This window comes from Nothoprocta perdicaria, unplaced genomic scaffold, assembly GCF_003342845.1.
Source record: "Nothoprocta perdicaria isolate Ctin4 unplaced genomic scaffold, notPer1 scaffold_20, whole genome shotgun sequence".
In the NCBI taxonomy this organism is placed as follows: Eukaryota; Metazoa; Chordata; class Aves; order Tinamiformes; family Tinamidae; genus Nothoprocta; species Nothoprocta perdicaria.
This window is the reverse complement of record NW_020455205.1, coordinates 4908906-4933159: the sequence shown is the minus strand read 5'-3', so window position 1 is coordinate 4933159 and position 24254 is coordinate 4908906. Positions and strand designations below refer to the sequence as shown.

General features: G+C 39.4%; 1 protein-coding gene and 1 long non-coding RNA gene across 5 annotated transcripts in view; both read left to right on the top strand.

The window, feature by feature from the left end:
• The window catches only part of BCAR3 (BCAR3, NSP family adaptor protein), an 87117-nt gene that overhangs the window by 29724 nt on the left and 33139 nt on the right, over positions 1–24254 (top strand). For 2 of the 4 annotated variants that reach the window (XM_026037847.1, XM_026037844.1), the window contains 2 exons: positions 11117–11444; positions 20940–20979. In XM_026037847.1, the coding sequence (XP_025893632.1) occupies positions 11117–11444; positions 20940–20979 (368 nt within the window). Of the gene's footprint in view, positions 1–6643; positions 6719–10306; positions 10328–11116; positions 11445–20939; positions 20980–24254 lie in introns of those variants that run through there. The other 2 variants (XM_026037845.1, XM_026037846.1) reach the window with 2 other exon arrangements.
• Positions 176–2072, top strand: LOC112946103. Its single transcript, XR_003249149.1, has 2 exons — positions 176–285; positions 1763–2072. It is a non-coding gene; the product is annotated as an uncharacterized LOC112946103 (long non-coding RNA).

The window sequence follows — 24254 nt, the reverse complement described above, 5'->3', positions numbered from 1 at the left end:
TCATGATGCCCATTACTGTGGGTGAATATAGAACAATATACAAAACCTGAATTAGGTGAAATGTACATTGGTGTTCTGTAACTTTGAGCATTTGATGGGTGAATGAGATTTTATATTTAAATTCTTATATAGCAGTTTTTGCAGATGTTGTGTTTCTTTCCTTGCTGCAGGGAAATTTAATCAAAATTAAATGCAGAGTGTTCTCTGTTCCCTACCATGTGTGTCTTCACCCTCTTAATTCATGATACAGAAGACCTAGGATGCCTCTATTAAGAGGGAAGATAAGTGAGTGATACCCCTGTCTGTGCTCACAAATATATAAACATAAATAAAAAGGCAGAGAAAAGTCATCCATAATCAGCAAAAATGGTTTTCCCTCATCATGTCTGGGTATCTTACACTGTCAGCTACAACCCTTTTGCTCGTATTGTCGTCTTTTGCTCTGCTTTAAAACTTTGCAAGCTCAACTAGAATGCTGTGGAGCGCTGGTATGTAGTGTCAACTTGGCAGATTCCAGATTAGTGCTAAAGTATGCCTATAGCCTTGCCAATAGATGGAGAAGAGGCTGCTGCTTTGAACGCTTTCCTCTATGTAACAACTTGCTACCTGTGTGGTCTGTCTTGTTCATACTGAGAAAGATTTGAAGGTGATTGCCATTTCTTTTTTGAGGAACTCGGAGATGTGGATGTTGGTATGGTCAGATGTTTTCAACTTTGTAACATTTCAATTTCATCCATAGAAAATTCCAGCTTAATTTGTTCTTACTTTCTGGTCTTCTGTTTACCCTTTTCTCTGCATCAGTTTATTCTGGTTGAAAAACTCATCAAAGTCTGTCACATGCAAAGAGAGGCTGTTAATTCCCTTGTATATGCAACTTTTTACAGAAACATGGGAAAAAAAGTTTACAAGAACATCTTAGCTTGGTAGGAATCTGAGTCTTCCCAGAAAAGAGAGGAAAATGGACTGACTGGTAAATGATATAATAAACCAGAAGATAAGACCAGGAGGAAAATGGTTTTATGATTTACCATAATTCTCCTGGTTTATCCTCCTGGTCTTATCTCCTGGTTTACTCTACCATTTACCAAAACTAGTCAACAAAAGAAAACTGGTTTTAGTGCAGTTGAAACCATGTTAATCAAACTTTTGAAAAATGACTCTGTAATCCATGCCAGCACGAATAGTTTGATGTGTTTTTCTATACCTATTTGAATATTGGGAGTTGAATGACATGTTATTGGCATAAATTACGTGCAATAATTATTTTTTTCTAATGCAAAGTGGATTATTAATTGTGAGTTGTTAAAGAAGATGTTTTCTTGCACTGTATCAGGCAAGGGCTGTTTTCCATTCAGTGTTTTGGTTTCGGCAGTGGCTAGTACTAGCTGACTTGGAATACATGGACCTCTGCAGTAAGTGGTTCTACCAACTTTTGATAACTGCAGTGATCTTTTTTTTTTTTCCAAAACTTCCATTTTTTTTTTTCTGACTTGAGACTTACCCTTTTATAAGCTGCAGATTAGAGGAGTTTAACAGTAAACCACTTCCTATTGGAAAATACTGATTTATCAGAACTGAACCTTTCGGCCAATAGGGAATGAGGATCAGACATCTAGTATGATATGAACCGAGTGCTAGGTCCACAAGAAATGGTTGTGCTGTAGCCAGGAACTCCAGCAAGTCACAGCATGTTCGTGCTCCATTTTTTTGCCAGATCAGCTAAGGGCTATATAACTTCTCTGGTTCTCTTGTTTTAATACAGCATGATTTCCAGGACTGTCAGCAGTGAGACATGGCTGGCTACAGAACTTTGGAGGATGTGGATCATAAGACTTCTCGACTGACTCGTTAATATAGCTGTTTGGGGATCCACATGCATCTCCAGGCCTACAACAGGCCATAAAGCAAGCCTGGATATTGGTAGATTTATCCTGGAAACCTAGAAAGCTACTGGCTAAATTTGTCCATTTCACTTACCAACTAGGAGGAATCTTATAATGTCAGATGCTGCTGTTCTTAGTTTCCAAATGAAATATTGTGGGGTTCCAAGAACTGGAGCAGGTTTCAGTTTTGGGGTTGTCATTCTGATCTGTCTTGAATTTTTTAATTCATTAACTTGAAAATTACCAGTGAATAAATTTGATTTCCTAATCAGCGCTTATACTGAGCATTACTTTGTCCATAGGGCATCAGTGGGAGTTCAGAGAATGCAGCATTTTGTTTGGGTCCTTTCACTTCTAAGACAAGTCTGCAGTAAAAACTTGCTTTGGCTTTTGTTTTTTTAGGAAGCCTGCACTGCTGTGTGAGCAGTTCTTGCATACCATGTTGTAATCGTGGTATAGTTATTTTTGCATTGTATCATTGCAGCTGCAGAGCAGTGCTTTTAAAGTAGATGGATTTCCTCCTAGCTATTTTAGGAAGACTGGAATTCTGCAGTTTAAGGTCAAACTGAAAAATTCTCATGAACTCTTTTGTTTCATCCCATCCTCTCTTTTGTTCCTGTGAGCCAGGTCCCTTTTGAAAACTCTCCCCCAAGAATTGGCAAGCATTCCGTTCTTAACGTGATTAATATATACAAGCTACAACAAGCAGCAGTATAAAGCAGTATAAAGTCTTGGCACTGTCTGGAGTCCCAGTTATGTTCTTTCATTGCCCGGTACAGCTGCTTTGCAGTAGGTGGAAAGGCGCACCTGTGCACCCGCCTCCCTTGCGCACAGCGGAAGTCGAGGATGACCGAACAAGGCTGCGGCACTGTGGGCTACGGGAACAGGGAGCAGCACGGTCTCGGGTTCCTTGGGGAGCTTCCTTAGGATGATGTCACACAGGACAGCACTTCACCATTAACGGTTTTATGGTGAGGAGATAGACAGCTCGATGCTAAATAGATAAAAAGATGATTAAGGTGAATGGCAGGTTGAGATAGGATTCCAGTTTGAAGGCTTGGCAAAGGTACTGCAGTTGTTTCAGGACATAGGTGCTTCCAGATTTTCCAGATTTTATCCCACATCTTAATAAACACATTTCCAAAAGTAGATTTAATCGAATATTAGAACACCAAAAACCTTGCAACAAGGAATCTAATCTAATTCAAATTAACTCATGAATTAACTAAGGTACTTACCCAGTGTAGGCAGTCCTCTGAGTTCCTCATTCTTAGAGATTACAGGCAAATTGCCAATAGAAATGTTTCATATAAAGTGGGCACAAGAATGTGTTGTGTAAATTGTCATAGAGAAGGCAAACTTTCATTACATCTAAAGACAGAATAAACCCCTTAGGAAGAGGATGTGGTGACTCACTCAAGAGTGGTCACAGTTTATTTAGGACTACCCAGCTACCAGTCCCATTACTTAGCACCCAGTCATGTAACTAGGGAAATTAGTACTCCTTTTCTAGTTCTTATTCATAAAAACATGACAATGAATGGTGACATTTTCCCCATGTAATAACATTGTGTGAAAATTTCATGATTTTTTTTAAATCAGTCAATAGAGAAGAATGTCTTATGTGGCAAAATGGATTTGAATTTTTAGCATGGTTTTAGTTTTTTGGTTTTTTTTTTTACCTAAACTGTGATAGATAGGAAACCAAGTAATTTTCCTTCATAAAGTAGGTGAAAAAATTGTGTGGACTTGTAACATCTTCTAATTGATTAGATGATGAAGCCCTTGCACATTCTTTTGTGTGAGAATCTGTACCATTGTGATGTACATTATGATACAGGAAGTAAGCGAGTCAGAGGATCATAACTGTAAGTTGACTGGTATGTCGACTTTTGTGTCTTCTCATCCCATTTTCTTGAACAGAACTTAGTGAGACATTTTGGTTCCCAAGGCAGGATCATTGTCTGTTGGTTCCCTTTTCCTCTCTCTGATTTTCCCCATTTTTCCCTTCTCCCAAGTATATTTTGGAGAAAGAATGTGAAAAATTATATGGGAAATCACTGTAGGCTGTACCTGGTGACCATTAAATTATGGAGTCTGTCACTGTACCTAAAGCATTTCTCTTAACCTCTCATTCCCTGTCCTCTCAATTTACCTATTTTAAATAACAGACAATGACAGAAGATACTGCAGAGTGCTTACAAGGTGTTCAAGATTTGCCTGTTTTCCAAGTTCATCAGTAGCTCAAATATCATTGCACCTGGGAAACTGAAAATAATTGAGTTTGTCATGGCTTTAGGCCTAATTTTATGTAAAATTGGTTTGAGATCATCACTAGGAGGTTTTGTGCAGGGTCAGTAATTTTCAGTAATTGAGTAAAGAAGCTACTGAAATGTGGCTGTGTCCATCAGTATGCCACAAGTGATGAGTTATCTCTTACTGCCAGTGAATCCTTTGGGAAACTATTGTCTTTCACATTTACCTGAAGCTTTCCTGTCTTGAAAGAAACTTCTGTAAAAGTGCCGAGAATAATAATGTTTTCCTACTGCTCTTGCCTATGTGTTAAGAATCCAAAGTGGGATTGCTATGGGAAGGGAGGAAATAGAAGCACAGCCAAGAAATGCTAAGTGTGAGCTGGTTTTCCTTTGGATAAAACTTACTTTCTCATCAGCTGTCTTACCCCTACTGTGTATTTGAGCTCTCTTCATGTTTATTATTTATTCTCTTTAACTTCAGTAAACTTCATCTGACTTGAAATTTCTTTTGGAAAGATTCTGCTCATATCTATGACAGTACTCACTCTTTCAAGAACTTTCCTCTCCCAATAACTACTACTTTAACATGCATATTGGTGAAAGAATCTTAGCGAGCTAGAGGATCCTTAGGCCCAGCTACACTTCAGAACAAGCTCCAGTGCTCTTTTTTTACATTTATTTCATTCTACTGTAAGAATATGTACATACAGCATTCAATCCAATTTGTGATAGTTCAGACTGAAAAATTCAGTATTCTCAGTGAAAACAAATTACAAAAAGTGATTTCACCTATGTTAGGTTGCTGTTTGGAATTTTAATCCTGTTATTGTCACTATCTCATGCAGTTTAGCTGCTTTAGAGTGAGAATACCACAGTTTCATTTATTTTTGATTAGCCTGATAATACACTGAGGTCTTGGAAGATGAATAATCTGCTCCTTCGTGACCTTCAACATTTAGACAGAGAAGGATCACAATATCAGGAACCTATGGACTGAACATGTAAGACTGATTAACACTACTTGTGGGAGGAGTGGGAGGAAAGAGTAAAAGGAACAGATAGTACCTGGCTTTGAAAAGCAGTTTCATAAACAAAAGATCTTTGCAGGATGTTAGCAGCAAAGGGCTGGCCCTGGCTGCCTGGCTCGCAGGGCCAGGCACGAAGACAAAGTGGCCGCTGCTCTCAGCTGGTGTCATCCAGCAAGAACTTTGCTTGGGCACTGAGGGTGACCAAGAGAGACATTCAACAGATGGAAGAGTGAGGTGAACAACAGTCTGTGAAATGTGCTCAGACCACATCTGCTTGAAACAAGCATTTAAAAGATCTTAAGAAAGGAGGAGGAGGATTTGGATATATGTCTCGGAGGAGCAGTAGCTAAAGCAGAGAGGCTGCGTGTTCCTCACTATGATGTCTGCCCGTGCTCTTGTAGATAGAGTACTTGACGTCTTGTTGTGAGAGGCTCTTGTGTTCACAGCTCCCCATCTGAACAACGGATATCTGAATCCTTGCTTTAGAAAAGGCATTTTGTGCTACCAACCTGTTACACAAATGACCTCATTTCACTGGTGGGAAGTTCATTAAGTGTGTGAAATATGTAATATGTAATGTACTCTGGCTGCTCTGTGAAGAGGGTGAGTTTAGGAAATGGTTAATCTTAGCGTCAGTGCTAATTTAAGGAGAGAACTTATGGAAGTAAAGGTCTTCAAGGGCTGGGAAAGGGCAGCGCGAGGTCACTGTATGCAAGGGCCCGGCGCGGCGGGCTGGAGCGAGGCAGGGAGGGAGGTAGGGAGGGAGGGGTCACAGCCATAACTGGGCGCGCGGCGCTGGCTCCGCGCTCACAGCGCCTGCGGCCGCGGCGGCTTCAGCGGCGGCGCCGCGCTCGCCTCGCGCGGGACAGCCACGGAATCAGGTCTGTGCCGCGCGCTGAAACCGCGACCTGTGCTTTCACCGACGGCGCGAGCGAGCTCGTGTTGCGGCGCGTGCAGGCTCCGCTGGAGCCCGTTCACTTCAGCCGCGGCGAAGGGCTCGTGCTCAGGTCCGCGGGCGCCGCGGTGCGCGCAGCCCCTCCGCGGCGGGGCAGCGCCTCGGGCGCTCCCCAAGCTCGCCGGGGAATTTACCGTAAGCGCTGGGGTCCGAGCGCTGCTGCTGCGGGCCCAGCTGCCGCCGCACCCGCTGCTTCTCTCTCTCGCTCCCCGGCAGGCGCCAGCTGGCACCGCCGCTCTGCGCAGCCCCGGGACGGTGCGACGGACTCGCTGCCAGGAAGTCGCTTGGCCGAGGCGAAACTGCGCTAATCCCCTCCGAGCCGGGCAAGGAGCGGTAGCGATCGGGCCCGTAGCTGTCGGGCCGCGGTGTCCGGCCGGGTGCCGGGGCGGCGGCAGTGCGCGCCCGCGAGCAGGGCGGGCGCCGGGCAGAGCCCCGACCTGGCGGCGCTTGGCGAGCGGGCCCCGGAAAGGTCCTGCCCGGGGCTCTGGCTGCTGACGTGTTTGATCCACCGAGATACTTGAGCTGAGGCTTCGTAGGAATGAATCCCGTGGAAATCTCCCAAATAACGTACAAGTATAGAGCGTCGTTGTGCTCTAAGTAGGGAGATGTTTCGCTGGGTAGATGGAAAGGAAATGTATTGTTTTTATTTAATTTTTGTCTCTTAAAGAGGAACACGCATAGAGCTGTTAAAGTTAATGAATTGGTTTTTAATTCCAAATAATATATAGTATGCTTGCTGTAGGAAAGATTTTTAAAAGGGTTCATTTTGAGTTGTTATGGAATTATTCTTTTTGAGTTAAAATTGTGGGAACAAAGTAGCAAGCAAAACAATAAATAACTTCCAATGGCGGTGGAAGAACAAAGCTTGTATTTTGAATCGTTAGCTGAAAATGTGTAGATTTGACTTTAGCCTTGGTGAAGTTCTTTGTTTATTTTTACTGGCAAAGAGGGGAGAGAGTGTTTATTTCTAGTCAAGGCTTTGAACTATTCAGGATTACTGAGCTGAACTGGTGGGCGCTTAAGTTTCTTCCATAATTTTGTAGTATAAGCCTAATGAGGTCTCTACTTGTTTGTTACTGAATGCTCTTTAATGATTATTCTTTTATGATGTTATTTATGGGTCTGGAGGAGTTCTACAGGTAAAAAGGAAGTATGTGTTTTACCAGTTTCTTTCATCTTAAAACTGAGAAAATTTGTGAAGATAAGTTATCCTGACCTGTGTGTTTTCTGTTCACTGAGAATAATTGTAAATAACATTTTAAATAGACTGTCAGATTAGAGCTCAAAGATGCATGGATGGAGTTTGTGTGTTTATGTGTACGTATATCTCACTTGTATAAGGAGAAAGCAAGAATGGTTTGACGGAACTTCAAGATCCTTCAAGATCGGATACAAAGCGTTGATCCCGTCTGTAATCTTACAGATTTTTTTGGTATTTGACAGATGTACATTTCATCTGATAGAAGTTGAAAGCCTTTAAACTCTCATATGTGCTTTCGCAATCTATTTCTCCTTATCTTAACAAGCTGTAGATTCTTGAACCTTAATATTCTTCTCAGAGTTCTGTGACCTGTTTGATATAGCAGCTACTGCATCAATTTATTCTGTTACAAACAAGCAGAAAATGCACGTTGCAGAATGTTTCACGTAAGCTATTTTGGTAACAAGAGTCCATTTCTATTAATGAAAAAGATGGTAGGGTACTTCTAGCAAACAATTAATGTGAAATCTGACTGTATGCATTTATAGTGGCTTTAGTTTTAACTGTATTCCTTTCCATAATACACGGTCTTTGTGGCTTTTTAGACATTTGTTGCTTTTGGTTTTGTTTTGTTTTTCTTTCAATCATCCTACTACACAGGTGAGGGGAAAAAAGTCTGATTTATATCCTGAGGTTTACTTGCCAGTATGATTGACCGCTTCCCTTATTTCCAACATGCGCATATATAATACAGGTAAATGAGCCGAGGAAATCAAAAGGGAGAAAACAAGTTACATATCCCCAGCTTTTCCAAATCTACTATTTTGGGAGAGGAGGGAGGTGAGGGACTTTATTAAAAATTATTGTTTTTTACGGATGTTGATTCTATATACCTGAGAATGTAAATTTTTCATCAGTTGAATGTGTTCTATAGGTAAAGAACTGGTGAGACTGGAAGTAGTGCCGTACCACTGGTGGTGGTATGGTAATACCACATATGGACTTCACAGAGCTTGATCCAAAGTCAGGGGAATCCTGCTGCCTGTTAGGTCAATAAGACTTTGAGAGATGCATGAATCATCTAATTATCAAAAAGTGTTCTAGAAGTAATTCTGATAGCTTGAGTCTGGTTGCACTTCTGTTTTCGTTTTATAAGGAAAACTTGGCCAGTTTATTAGTCATGCATGAATCTCTGAGGCCAAACTGCAGATAACCTTTTCCATCGTTTCTTCCCTGCAGTGTATTGAAACAACAAAATCACAGCTATCACCGCTAGTTGTGTTAGATTCTGGTATGGAAGGGCCACTTAATCTTCTGTCAGATTGAGTAGAGCCTCAGAACACTTTCTTAGGCTCTGCAAACTGCTTGAGAAGGTTCTCAGGATGCCCAGCCAAGCCAGAAAGCTTGTGTTTGTGTCCACAAACCAAGAGGGCATAGATTGAAGATTTTTTGCCTGTTGCTTTGAGGTTGGAAAAGGTCGTTTGTTTTATTGTTCATATGGTCCTTTTAAACCTTAAATAATGATGTGAATAGCACCTCCCTACCCCCCAGTTGCAGTCTGATACATATTTCATCCTGCCCAACAAATACATACTTGGCACAAAGGAATTTGTAGAACTGAATTTCATCTTTTCTTGTTGATGTTTTTCTGCTGTAATTCCTACCATGTCTACTGTTGACAGTTTTCACAGTGACAGAGGTTCAGAGAGTACAGTTTCCAGGGAGAAACTGTATCAGGTGTCTATCTATAGTCAAGTCAAACATACCTTGAATCATATGCTAAAATATTTGAGACATTCCAGAAGCTTCAGCTTCAGCTCACTACTTTGCACTGTTTACATTCAATGCAAGAAATTTCAGTAAAACATTTGTTACAGAGCTGATTGCTTTAGTTCTTGGTTTGCATTTACCAGAAATTCTTGATAGAGAAGAAGAGAGGTAAGCAGGTAAATTTACAGGTAGAAGTTCACAGATTGGGCTTGTTTGCAGTGGTTGTGAGGGGAGAATTACTTGAAATACTGTCAGAGCCTCTGTAGACATGTAATTGTGGCTAAGCGTCTTGCAAATGCTTGACATGTGGATATTTCTTATGAAATGTGGACTCTAATTTAGCTACTCAAAACTCAAGTTTGAATTTGAAGTGTTAAATTTATGGATTGTGGTGTAGTGTTTAAAGAGTGGGACTTGAAAGGTGAAATGATTATGATATAACCATTAAGACAAACAGTTTTTTTTTTTTAAGAAAGGCCTTTTAGGAGGGACGGTAAAAAGCAAAATGCTGTCCTTTGAAGGATCATTGTTTATTTAGTGAAAATTCTCAGAATTTTGGATTAGAGACCTACTGGATTGCTATAATCATGTGATAGGACTATGAGAGATGCTATTTCCAAAAGTTTTTCTGCTATAGCGTAGTTGGGCTCAGAGCCTTGGCAAATTTAAGATTAAAATAATCATAATCTAAATATTGATTATCATCTGTACTTAATAAATATTTATTGTAAGACCTGGAATAAGGGAGAAGTGGGAAGGTGTTTGCTATGCAAGTCTGGAACAACTTAACCAGCCTGTGAGTTTCTGTGTAGGGAAGCTGACAGAATTCTTCCATCAATTTGAGCTCAGCCTTAGTGTTCCTCTGAAACTAAGACTTTTAGGATAAGCTTTGAGTTGGACTAACGGGACTTTTAGCGCAGCCACACTTCGATCGTGTTGTGATGCTGAGTCCGGAGAAGGGGTAGGGGAGGACTTGCAGAGCCAGCTCTGCTGTCGCGGCAGCACCTCTGCGTTGCCCCAGACCAGAGGAATTCTTGTGCAGCGGTAGCAGATGGCCTGTCAGGATACTACTGTTGTTTTTCAGCAAGAAACTTGTCCAAAGTCGGAGCAAATACTCTGTCCAGAGCTGCTATTTCCAGAGTCTTTTCTGATTACATGAGAGTCTTTGCTGTGCTTGTGGTTTTTTTCAGTTTTCATAGGAGACACCTGGTGGGTGACCACCTGGGTTCAATTAGGTAAGATTGGTTGACTTCAGGTGTGTTGGCCGAAAAAACAGTTTTAGCTAACTAATGTTACTGGAAAGTGTAAGACCGATCTGCCTTATATAGTGTCATGGAGCATGGAGCGAGCATGAGGCTTTTTTTTTTTTTTTTTTTTTTGAGGAACAGCGCTAGGATCTGTGTCTGAAGTGTTTGCCTCACCAAGTTTTGTTCACAGTAATAGAAAACCCTCTACTGTACAGCAGGCGGTAATAGATAATGTAAGTGATGGACAGCTATATGAATCTCCAGCATCAGCAGTGGTTTCCCTCAGTGGGCTGTGCATGAGGCAGAAGAGAATTCCAGTCATCTGCTCCTGCCCTTATCTCTTGGTCAGAGCCCTTTAGTTTATAGCCTGTCAGAAATATGTAACCATTTCTCTGCTGAATTTGCTACTTGACCAAAACCCTTCAGAAACAGATTTTTCCGTCACAGTGGTACCAGCTATTGGATTTAGAAACATACTCTTACAAATTGAGCTGTAGAATCTCTCATTTTTGTCAAAAAGCTTTTAAAACTTTGGGTCTCTCTCTCTCTCTTTTTTTTTTTTTTTTTTTTTTTTTTTGTTAATGAAGCAACATGACTGGCCCGTAATGCAACAGGGTGCATGTTGACTGCCTTAAAAGAAACAAAGTTCATTTTGGAAGTTCAATTCTAGGTGCTTTCATTAGTTATGCTGCTTCATTTCCATTTAAATAGGGACTTTGATTGATGTGCTTTTTCTTTTTTTCTTTTTTCTTCTTTTTTTTTTTTTTCTTTTCCCAGAACCAAGAATGATAGCTGCAGGGAAATTTGCAAGTCTTCACAGAAATGTCCCAGTGAACCATCAGTTCTCATTAGCTTCTTCCATGGACCTTTTGACCAGCAAACCCTCCCTGGCAGAGCATCGTGCAGACTCCTTTCAAGACATCTCTATACATGGCACTCTCCCCAGGAAGAAGAAGGGAACAATTCCCGTTAGGTCCTGTGACATGTTTAGCCACACGGGAACACTGCCTTACACCAGGACAAACCGGCAACAACCATCTTTTGTACAGGATGCCATAGAAGAGCATCCTCTACAAGATGGGCAGAGCAGTAAACTCCACATCAGGTACTTTGCAAAACCTTAATTTAGATATGTTTTTAAATGTTCAGTTACAAACTCAGCTCTTTATTATCACTTTGCATGCTAATTGAATTTATCCTCTCTCTAGTGTTCTGTTTAATTCTTCATGGAAAAAGCTAAACCCCAGAACAGTTGTGACAAATGTGCCTATGTGATAGTTGGGGGAAAAAAAGGAGTTAAAAAAAAGTTTTATGGATTTTGGGAACTCTGTTTCTTTTTTCCACTTTTCTTTCCCCCCAATCCCTTTTTAGGTTATTGACTAGTTCAGACTGCAAAATTATTTTCCTTATGCAAGAAGATCAGTCAGTACATGAGCTGTTAAGTACTCATGACTGTTTAAAATATCCATACTATACAGTTGTTTATGTGGGATGTAGGTATTTGGATTTTGGGTCTTTTGACATCTGTGTAGTTCTTGGAGACCCTGTGGAACCCAAGGTTGACTGAGCCAACAGCAAATGATGCCATTAGTAATTCTCATTTGACTTCCAGGTTATAATGTCCATGACTCTTGAGAAAGAAATCCACATAGATACCTAACTTTTCTTTTGGGAATCTCTTATCATCACTGATGATGTTGGCAAAAAAATAAATCAACTTTGCAGATATCTTTGTTCTGATATTTTGGTCTATAAAATGAAAAATTGTTCCAGCTGACAAAATGTAGTTTCATAGCGAATCAGTTAAAGGAACGAAAATAAGAGGGCTGTCTGGGTGACAAGAGGTTGAGAAAAGTTAACCGAGTGAGAACTTCTGAATAAGGATTTATAGTTTTGCTGTGTCCTTCATAACAATATATGTTTTGTTTTCAAACCTTGTGAGGCAAGGACGATTCTAAATTACAAAGGGTTGTGTATGCACTGTTTTTCTTTTTTCTTTTTTCTTTTGCTTGCGGCAAATATAATCAAACTGTCTTCTCTACCATTTCTTCTCCACCATATTTTCCACCATATAGGTCTAAGAAGGCTGAGAGAGCTGGGCCTATTCAGCCTGAAGAAGAGAAGGCTGAGGGAGGATCTGATCAGTGTCTATAAATACCTCAAGGGAGGGAGTTAGGAGGATGGGACTGGCCTCTTTTCAGTGGTGGCAAGCGATAGGACTAGAGGAGAAAGCCACAAACTGAAGCACCAAAAGTTCCACAGGAACTTACGGAAAGAATTCTTGACAGGGAGGATGACAGAGCACTGGAACAGGTTGCCAAGAAAGGTTGTGGAGTCTCCTTCTCTGGACATCTGTAGAACCCGCTTGGACACCATCCTGTGCCACGTGCTCTAGGTGACCCTGCATGTGCAGGGAGATTGGACTAGATGATCTCTAAAGGTCCCTTCCAACCTTAAGGATTTTATGATTATAATAAGAAAGGGCATTCATGTATTTAGTATTCCTCTATGTCACTGAGACACAGTGAACCAGCTGGGAACCAGCTTTTAAACATAATTTGCTTCTTTGGCTTTACATACTTCAAGAGAACATGAGAAGTCAGGGCTGCTACCATAAGAAAAATACGACAGTAGACTGTGAGATTTTATCATGTGTCTTCTCAAGAGCCATTAGTAAATGTGATTGTCAAGACATATTTGCCCTTCTTGAGAGACCAAATGTTAGGTACAAGGTGTAAGAACAGGAACAGAATGCTTGTGAGGGAAAAGTCAGGAGTTCTGCTTGATCAGAGTGGCAACCCCACAGTTTTGAAATGAGATAACAAGAATGCTGGTAGTGTAGCCTGTTGAGTCATGGTAGCAAGTGCTGTTTATGTGCATGATCTTCCAGTAGGTTTGCTAAAAGACCCAAACAGTGCTGTGGTAACAACTTCCAACTTCTGCTTTTGTTAAATTTCACTGTGAATCTTTGCATCTTCTGTTTCATGACCTGACAGCTTAATTGTAGTGGAAAGGCAGACACTAAAAACTTGTCAGCAAATATATCACTTCTTGAGTCTCCTTGAGGTGGTTTTGCACCTTTTATTAGTATATCTGACAGGACATGTTAGAAAAAAAACGTAACGGAGCAAGTCTCATGTGCGTGGTAAGCATTCAGCTCTAACTGGTAAGATATGTATGCTAATGCTTACATTTGCACTAAATCAGTTGGGACTAATTGTGTAATGAAGTGCATTTTACCTTACATGTTTTTTGATAAAACTGTAATACTTTGCTGCTGGTGAAATGCTCTAAGAGAGCTCTAAAGCTTTGAAGCTCCATGTATGTATGCCTGCTTAATGTCTATAGTGCCGAATGTGATTAAAAATCAGGCCTTTTTACTAAATGTAATTGATGGATAAAATAATGTATATGAGAAATGCAACATTTGATAGGAAAAAGAAAGTTTGATCCTTGCCTGCATGTATGTGTAGTATGGCACTATCTATAGAGCAGAGCTTTGGGTATTTTAGGAGTAACTGTGTGGTCACACATTTACATTAAACCATTTATTTTCCTCCTACTGCTGAGCCTCCCCCAGGAAGCACTGAAACATCATCTGCCAGAAACCATCACCACTGCTTCTGATACTAATTAAAACCTTCAAACAAAGTTGACATTAATTTACACTAACTGTTTTCAGTTCTACAGGATAGTTGAATTTATGCCATATTAAGTCTTGCATTTAAGTCTTGCTGTCTTTTCCGTAGCCATTTCTTCTCCTCACGCTTGTAAAGGCAGGTTTTGGTTGAAATTCCATTCTTTGTCTATACTGACTTATCAAATTAGACTCACTGATAAATAGTAAGGCTGTGCCATTGGCACTGGCTTGAACTCAAAATACTTTTCCCATTTCTCTAAATTATGAGTAATGCCCTAGATATTTTGTTATAACACAGTTTCTGAAAGGTTCGGACACAGCAGCTGGTCAGAATAGTTTTTCTTATTTTTAAGTTTCTTGTTTAATTTCCTATCTATTTGGAAGTATGGAATTGTAGCTACAGAACTGTAATCTTCACCTTCTCAACAGCTGTCTTCATTCTGCATTTTCAAACCATGTCTATTCCTGACTATTCCTGACTTGGCTGCAAACTCGTCCTTCTTTTCTTTTTCAGATAGATAAGGTGTTAGTGTTTAACTGTGCTCAAATCTCAAATATGCGTAATTCATACTGAACATTGTTTTAAACATATTTTAGGCAAAAGAGGAAGAAATGTTTGAGTGTGTGTGTATGGAGGGGGGTTGGGGAAGAAGATAGGGCACAGGGGAAGGAGGACAGTAGGGTTTGGTTCAGTAATTCTTTACCTGTGGCAGTGAGCAGCCCAGGAATTATATTTCCTCCAGTGGTGATTGAGCCTGCCTCCAAATGATGAAAATGACAAACTGTAAACTAAAATGTGGTTTATAGACTAGTTCTGAGTATCTTTCTATAGCTGTGAATGAATAAACAGTTTTTGTAGTTCTGAACAGTTGATGTATAGAATTTTGTATTTAGCCAGACTTTAGCCTCTGAGTTTGGGTATTAGGCAGCAGAGGCTTTCTATTGTGTTTGGCTATTTTTCCCATCATTTCAGTCAAAGCAGTGTCAGCAGTGGACTTTCTATTGCTACTGTAAAGGGTTAGTCTGGAGCAGATTAGTTTATCTGGACGTTTAGGATGTTCTGTACCTCTTTCACTTTTTGATCTCCATTGCTCTGCACATTTAGCTGTGTGAGATTTGCCTCCTTCTCTAGAGTTCTCAATAGCATCTTTAATAGATACACAGGCAGAAATAAAAATATTAAATTTTAAATTTACTGATGTCAATAGGACTACTTTATTAGCATAAAGTTAAGTGGATTTACTGTTCTCTGCAGGATGTATCATTAAAGGTAATATATTTGGAAGTTATTAAGCTGTTTGTCTTGAGTTATAAAGCCACTGATGTCAGTGTCCTGGGTTCCTGAAACATTCCCTTTCCATCTACCACAATAGATGGCAATTGCTCAGCTGTTTGAATTGGCAGTTTCCTGATTTATAGGGGAAGAGAGCTAGTGGAGCACTACTCTTGGTAAGGAGCACGTTATTCAGGGATTTGCTTCCACCTTGTTAGAAACAGTCTGTGGTGTTTCTTGAGATACTGCATGTTCTGTCTGAGTTTTGTTAATTTTCTGAGGATGTGGTAGGTGCGCTATTTATAGTGTAGAGTTGTTACATGTGATTTCTAAAAATGTTAATGTGTTTGATAGGTAATTTGCTTTGGAATATGTTTGGCTTTATTGTTGTATTCTGCATGCACTTAAAACATATGATTAGGTGCACTTTGAGAATCAAAATATGAATACAACTTGATAAAATTAAGATTTGAATATCAAGTAAAATCAATATTTTACATGTTTTATGCTTCAAAATAAGAGGTAAAAATGGTTTGGAGTTATAGAATGCAGTATATTTTTTTCAGGTTAGAAAATAGATGCAAGATAAATGAAAGGAGCATCAATACCTTTGGGTTTTGGGGTCTTTTTTTTTTTTTTTTTTTTTTGAATTGTGAGGTAAGTTTGGCAGAGCTTTTTATAAAACTATAGAATTTTTGAAGGAAAAGGTGATTTAGGTGTAGTGTCTGAAACTTCTTGTAGTGTGGAGTTTTTCTTCCAAAAATCTGACCAGACTGCTTCAGAGTTTGTGGTTGGGACAGATTTTCTGCTATGGTAGATGAAATGAAGCAAGTGGAGAGATGTGAAAGGGTTGAAGTAGTAAAAGCAAATGGTTGTAACATTATCTCTGCAGAGGCCTCCTAACAAATATGAACAAGTCAAGATTTAATTTAATTTCAGAGAAAATAGCACGGTATCTATTCTTGAGTTTTAATTACTGCAGACTCTCTGCTGCCTAGTGTGAACTGCAGGTCATTACCCAGTTAGTCACAGCAGTTTGCACTTGTTTCCACTAGTGCTTGAATGAGTCATGCCTGCAGTGATGTGCAGCTGGAGGATGGAGGCTGCAATGGCCTTAGGAATGTAGGAGCGTGTGTGAAGTAGGAGTTGCTGGAGGGCAGCAGCTTTCTTTTTTTTTTTTTTAACTCTAGTTTACGGTACAAATAACATTGATCTGCATTACATAAATACTGCCTGTCTAGCATGTTCCAGCTTGCATCTTCATACTTGAGTAGTTGTGCATTTGTTAAATCTGTATAGATGGAGAGATTGCAAAGACACAAATTGAAGTAGCATTGAATCCCAGCTGGTCTTTTTATAGCACTTCTCTCTGTTTGAGGAACTGTGTGACATCTTGGTACAGTTTCGTTTCTCAAGCTCAGTCTGAGCCTGTGTTATCTTCCTTCTGATTTCTCAGGCATCAGCCTTGGCACTGTCAAGAAGACTGTTCTGCTCAAGGCCACCCTTTTAGTGTAGTAGAAAGGAGGAGCCTTTGAAAAAGTCTGCAGTAAAGGTCATTTTAAAATAAATTAGTAAATATGCTTTTATAATTTAAGTGTTAGCTGACTAGAGAAGATAACTGGCAATATGTCTTAATGTTTCATTCATAAAAATGTGTAACACTCTGAGCTGCTGCTTTAGTTTTTTCTCTCAGGGTAAGAGCACATATATGGGAGCTGAATGATAGCTGGGGACTTGGGCATCTCTGGTAATACTGTTGTGTCTATAGTTAAGTTTGTTTTAAGTTATTACAATTAACTTGTAAGCATGACTGAGAGGTCCAGGGATGCCAAAGGCAAGCAGATACTTCATATGGTTTAGTCAATTAAGGTCGGAATGTTGCGGGATTCTTCATGGCAGCAGTGATGAGACTAGGAAACCTACAGTTACTGGAAGAAAGAGAAGCCTTCCTTAGAATCCTCCCCTGACAATTAAGGGGTAACTGCTTAAAACACTTGATTGAAACAGTGCTAGAGAGTGACAGGACCAAACTTGGAGTCTGCAGAAAAAGAAAGGCATAGAATATCAGAGTTATTGAGGTTTTGGCTGTTCCTCTGCATCCTCTGAATTGAGTAACTTCTTTTGAGGTTAAACACTAGGATTCCTCTTTTCAGTAGCAGTATGGACTCTAAGTACATCATAACTTTATCAAGAATTTAAAAAGAATGACTGGTTACTCAGACTTCAATGTTTTCTTTATTGGACTTTAATTTGATTGCTCATTGTCTCCAAATCAATGCATGATTTGAAGTTTTCAGAAATACATTTAGTCTATCCTTACCAAAAGTATGGTTTTAGTTGCTTATAGTTTTTTTTTCTTTTTACCTACAATACTGATTTTGTCAATTCAAAAGGTAGTTTTTTAAAATTTTAAAACCTCATGTTTGGCTGCCCATAGGGGTAAGGGAAATGGAAGAGCATCTCCTGCAATAACATCCATATTCTATTCCCTTTCCCCACATGAGTCAGCTTTAGTGGTCCATGTTTTCTGTGAGTTGTATGTTGATTCTTGTGGTATTCAATGGTATTAGTTGAATGCTCTTCGACAGTCGCTCACAGCCAGTATAACACAAAACTCATGCAAAACACATGCAAAAATACATAATGCTCATAAGAATCTTGTAGCTGGTCTGAAGAAATTGAGATCATTTCCAGGGACTAATAAGAGACAATTAAAGGTTTATATGTCTACAAGATTGGCCAGCAGAGAGAGGCATTTCCAGATGTCACTAGAAACACAAGTATGTGTTTCTGGTCAGAACGAACTCAGAGTAGTGGAGGTCAAGAGTATGTTGACTAATTACTATTTTTTTTTAAGTGCTGTACTGTTACTGGAGGAGTATTTATTCTTCTGCAGCAGTTTCTACACAATCAATAGAGGACTTTGACTGTTCAGCGGGAGGGAGGAGGGTGGTATAATAACATGTTACGATTTTTTTTTTTTTTGGTGACTTGCTGCAAAAAATACTGGAAGGAGATTTTGAGGTGAGAGGATGCTACATGATCATTGGGAAACCAAAATATATAATATAAGCTAGTCTGTGAACCCACAACTTACACAGTACAGGTTGACTTATGTGCAGGCTTTGTTTCATATATGTATTAAGTAAAGAAAAGAAAGCTGCAAAATCAAACTCATTATGAAGGTAAATATTAACATTACTAGAAATGTAATAATATCTGTTGAAAGATGAAGAACTTGCAATTATTGAAACAAACCTTCAGTTGAATTGGTAGAGTTGGCAGTACTTTCCACATGGTCTTGTACTTACCCAAAAATAACCTTAAGTAGTGTTGCAGGAGATTTAATACCAAAAGTTAGATTCTTTGTGTTTGCCCTGCTTAAGATGCCTTGGAAGCAAAAAATGAAAAGGATAATTCTTATATATATTTTTCTTCAGCATCTTGGCATTAAGGATTATTTTGACTAATTGCTTATTATTTGACATTATTTGAACTAATTGCTTTATCTCCTGTTTCTCTGTGTATAATATGGCAGTCTGTGGTAGAATGGAGTTACAGGAAAATTCAGTAATTAATCTTCACAGTTTGTTACTCCCCACCATTAAAAGTAACCACATCTTGAAAATAACCTCAAAAATTTGTGCAAAGATTAAGGCTTGGACAGGAAGGGAAGGTGGGGAGTATAGGGGAAGCCCTGATAGGAAGAAGATATCTGAGGGTAAGGGGGTCACAGCACGAATCTCCTTGTGCATTACCTGTGCTAGGGAGGAGTTGCAGGGTTTGCAGTGTCCGGGTGTCTTACAGCTTCTTGGACAGACTGTACAGAACTGTGCTAGTACCTATAGTACCTGTGGAGAGCTTTGTCACACCACCATTCACTCCGTTTCCTCTGCCAGGGTGGTTTGCAGGAGTGTTGTTTCCGTGCGCAGCTGGAGGTGAAGTGGGCACGTTGGCACAGTGAGCAGGTGAAGTGCCAGGCTTGGTGCTGGGGTTGGTTCTGAGCGTGCTGCCTTTGCAGTGCTGTCAGACACGCGGCCCACGGCCTTTGCAGTGCTCTCACGCCCCAGAGACAAGTGAGTAACTGCAGTTTTTTAGAAGCATTCAGCATTGCCCTGATTTCCCGGTGTTCGTTTGAATGTGTGCAGAGTTTGACTGTGTTTGAAGAAGGGGATTATATTTCCAGTTAAATTGCATGTTGTTAGGAAAGAAAACATTTTTATTTTTAGCAACTTCCTTTTCCATCTGTAATTTCATCCTTGTTTTCTCTGTTATCTTTTTGCAAATTTTTGTGCATCTGGTTACCAACCTTCCTTTTTTTTCCTCTCTCTATATTGGCTATAAAAAGTCTCAGACCAAATTCTGTTTGCAGTAGATTTGGTGGCTTTATTCCTTTTTATTTAACTCTGAATGGAATTTGACTAATGATAAATATCACAATAATGTGAAACAGCAACTCATGGCATAACCTGGACAGTTGAGCACCATCGTGTTAGGAGAAACTTTAGAAACAGAAAGACTCTGCTTTCCCCCTTGATTTTGTGCCAGATTAAATGATGTTAGAGGACAAGACTAAAACTTTGTGTAAAACAATAGCACAGTTCCAGCAATTGCATTTAAATAACAACATTGAACTTAGAGACTCTGTCCTGTGTTGGTAGATTCTAGTGTAACTGAACTTCTACCTATATGAAGCTACTTACTAAGTTTCCTATGTTAAATAATCATAAAAACCTCCACCAAACAAGATTCTGGTTTTAGATCTATGGGATGTATGTTGACAGTATGACAAACTTGGTTGCTATCTCAAACCCACGAACTCTTTTTAGGTTTGCAGAGTTTTCAGTGTGCTAGTTAGTTGCATGTTTGCAATTAAGGCAGCATAGTATATGTCATCTTAGATTATGCAGAGAACATCTGGGTCTCTGCCGCAAATTCTGTTAACCTGATGTTTTTCAAGCAAAAACAAATGTACAGAGCCATTTGTACCCATATGTTTATTCTTTTTTTACAGAAGCAGTGTAGTTGATCGCATGGCTCTTCTCTTAGGCTATTGTGCCTTTGGGAATATTTGTCATTGATAAGTATAGAAAACCTGCAAAGAGATCAGTTTTCTTTAAAATGGGACAATGGCATGATTGCCTGGTTTTCAAGTAACTGTTGTGGTGAGATTATGAAAATTTGGAGAAGTCCATAACAGAGTACAAGAACCATATTTATTTTTCAAGAAGTAGAGTTAACTATGCTTTACTTACAAGAAAAGTGATATTTACTTATTTTCTTGTGTTACCAGTGCCATATGAATGATACCCTTAGAAGCAACTTAAATGGGAAGTCATTCAAGCAAATAAATAAATTTAAAAGCTCTTGGAAGAGCTCTCTTTTTAATTTATTTGCAGTGTTTTATGTGGTATGTAACTGTTGGAAATGTCATTTTCTATAACACTGATTATTTTCACTTTGCTTAAAACTCTGTAGTGAATTTTAGTTGCAAAATGAACTGCTAGAGATTCCACTACTGACCTTCTAGAGGTTTATGTAGAATACATAAACTATTTTAAACTTGGCTTTTATCATTAACTATTTAAATGCATCTCTTCATTATAAAAAATACATGGACTTACTTTTTTTTTTTTTTTTTTTTTTTCTCTGTGTCTTCCTTCCCTCTTTGCCCCATTTTCGTGCAGAGATCAGAATATCCTGGATCCTACACTGGAATATGTTAAGGTATGGTACCACATCTTAACCCCCAGATATTCATTTTGATATGTAAGCAGCATTGCTACAGCTTTTTTGGTTCTTTGTAGTCAAATAATGCTTCTGTCTATATTCTGGTAGAGAAGCTAACTCTGTGCATCGGGCTATTTTCTGCATGCGTCAGTGATAACTGGGGGCTTTGTGTTTTGGGGATATGCTGTATTTTGATATTGAGGCCTCTTTTCAAGTAGATGCTGACTGGCTATTAGCTTGCTTTTGTTAAGATTAAAATAATCTATCACTTGTTTATGTATTTTGGAAAAGTAAATGGACCCATTTGAAAAGATAATCCTAAGCCTAACATTTTGATGATCTTTTCAGCAATATTCTTATGAAAACTGCTGTTATTTCATCTCTAATCTAAAATACTACGCCTTAATTCATCCATTAATTCATACAGAAACTCCATCCTAATTCAGTCAGAAATCTGAGCATATTGGAAAGTAGTCCTAGATATTCCTCAAGGGACTTCCTCTGTCCTTTTACTTGTTCTTTATAGAACACATAATGTGTCTGGAATCCTGGCAAAATTTTATGTTCTTGACTTTTTATTTGCACCAGAGAACTTTGGAAAATAATCTTAGAATAAATAGCAAATAATCTGGAACATTCATAAATTTTATTTAAAAAAAAATCAATCTTGGATTGGCAATATAGAAGCTTAAAGAAGAAGCCTTAGGGATATGATTCTGTCTTGCAATGTGATGTCTCTGTAATTTACACTGAACTAGTACTGTTCCTCATGGTTAACTTACGGGAATAATATTTCTCAAATCCTTGAAAGAATCTAGCTTAAAAATCATCTCTCTCTACAATGGGATTCTTTAGTTGTTGGGCTTTTTTCCTTCATTTTGGGAGATTTTAATCCTATGAAAAGTACCCAGTAAAGACATACGCTGCATTACTGTTGTTTACTGGAAAGTCTTGCTGTGGCTACCCGTGTGGACTGTCTGCATTTGTGCCCTAGGTTAAAGTTCAGGCAAGGAAGAGACTGAGATGAGATAGTAGCAACAGGTTGAAGAGGAAATGCCAAAGTCAATAGGGAGCTGCTGCTAGAATTTCCTTTGGGGGTTAATGTAGCCCAGGCAGCCAGAGGTTAGGGCTCAGGGCTCATACAAGGAGGGAACTAGGCAGGAGAGTAAAGCAGTGTTGAGAGGAGACTGCCAAAGGGAAATGCCAGGCAGTCATTGACCTGGAGGCCAATTCGGAGTTGTTTGGAGGGGTCCTCTGCTGCGCTGTCAGCCTAGGGTTAAGTTGGATGTTAAAATTAGTATGTGGAAGAGAAGGGGAGGAGCAGATCTTGGAGATGTGTGGAAAAGGAGCTGCCCAAGGACTCTGCCGGCTGCTGGTGGAGAGCTGCTCCGAGCAGTGGCTGGCTCGGGCCTGCGAGGGCCCTGGCCTCGCTCCCAGCCAAGCGTTGGCCTGTGGCAAGGTACCTTCTGAGGCAGAGAAAGCTGAGAGCCTCCGGAAGAAGGGGATGCCAAAGGCAACAGAGAATGTGTTAATTGCTGAATTTAATTTACTCTGTGTCTTGCACTATTCTGTACAAAGCACGTTTTTTACTAATATGGCCAAGTAGAAGACAGAGCTTTCATTTGCCTATTCATCAATATGTATGTCTTGTCTTGTTGCAGCAAGTTTTCTTTTATAAATGTGGTTTCTGATCTTTTCAACTCTTCTAGCAGAAACATGTCTTGGACTCTAGTCAGTAGCTGTGGTGCTAAACTTAGTTAGGAAAACTTTGATGTTAGGGAGGAAAGCCTGGGGAAGAGAGACTTACGGAGGCGAGAAGGCAAGGGATGCCCTCACTTTCCGCTTTCAGAATTTTTTTCCCATTTGCATCCCTAGCTTTAATGAGCTGTGAATTGGTTTGAGCCACAATTTAATGGCCTGAAAGTAGGAATTCTGGAGAGGAAATGCTGGGTTCCTAAATCCCATCTTTAAAAAATATACAGAAATTACTTTCTAAATATAACCTTCCAAAATCTTTTGGCTGTGATTTTTATGGTTGCTAACAAAACTGGTTCCATTATTAAATAAAATGATGTGGCATTATTAAACAAAATGATCAGTTCTCCAAATAAAGGAGGACTTCTATCAATAATTTGTTATCAGTGTGCTCTGACTGTAAAGCATATATTTGAATTCAGTAACAAAAGAATCTTGGAATCTTTAAGTGGATCCTAAAGTTTCATCAAGAATATGCTCATTATTTTCTATTACTTGCCTTTATAAATTTTCCAAGTCCTTGAATGAATGATGTTGGCAGAGTGAAGGCAGGGGTAAACTACTAAGCAGGAAGCTCTTTGAGTTACAAACTAACAGCTTTCTCTAGCATCTCACTATGTTTTTACCAACATTGCCATTTGTTTAAATGTGACAAGAAACATAAATGCGCAAATTTAGTCTGAACAGGTAGGCTTAGTGCCTCTTGGGTGGTTGGGTTTTGATAGGTGTCTGTTAAGCGATAGTGAAAAATAAATAGCTCTAAATGGAAAAGAGATGGTAAGAGAAGAGGGAGAAAGCAACAAGAGCACTTCTGGTTATCACTTCTTCCTCGTTCAGGATATCAAAGTTTTGAAAGATTCATGTGTCTGATGTGCAGGAAAGTATAGGTGTGTTTACTCAAGGCAGAGAATTGTTGAGTGAGTGACTGAAAACACATAACCTTGAATATTAAACATCTCAAGTCTATAAGTCTATATGTCTCAAGTATATAACAAGGGAAATACTAGAACAAGCTGATTGCACACCAAGTCTTATTATTGATTCTTGTTTGTCTCATTTATAGAATAAAGACTTGGGCTTAATTTAGGTTGAATAAACTGCATGATCTTAAAAATAGTACATGGTACAATTTTAAATACTAGCAGGATGGTCAGAATGTTGGTAACTCTCGGGTAGAGTTGTAGTCCAAAGAGAAGTGTGCTGAGAGTACCTGGCTTTTTTGAAAGATGCACAGTTAGAAGTAATCAAACAGGAGCGATCCTCAGAGCTGGTGCACGCTGCCAGGCTGCACATGTATGCGGCATCTCCTTCCATTTCAGCACCAGCACCTGGTGTAAAAGGAAATTTTAAACGAGGAAGCTGGTCACAGTGGAGATCTTATAGGTATACAGGTGCAAATGAGCACTTTTTTTGCAGGGATGCAAACATGCTACATGTGTTTGTTATGGGTCCCATAAGAAAGAAGTTGAATGTTTTGTTCAAAATGTGCTCCTGTTGGGAGGAGAGCAATGGTTGTT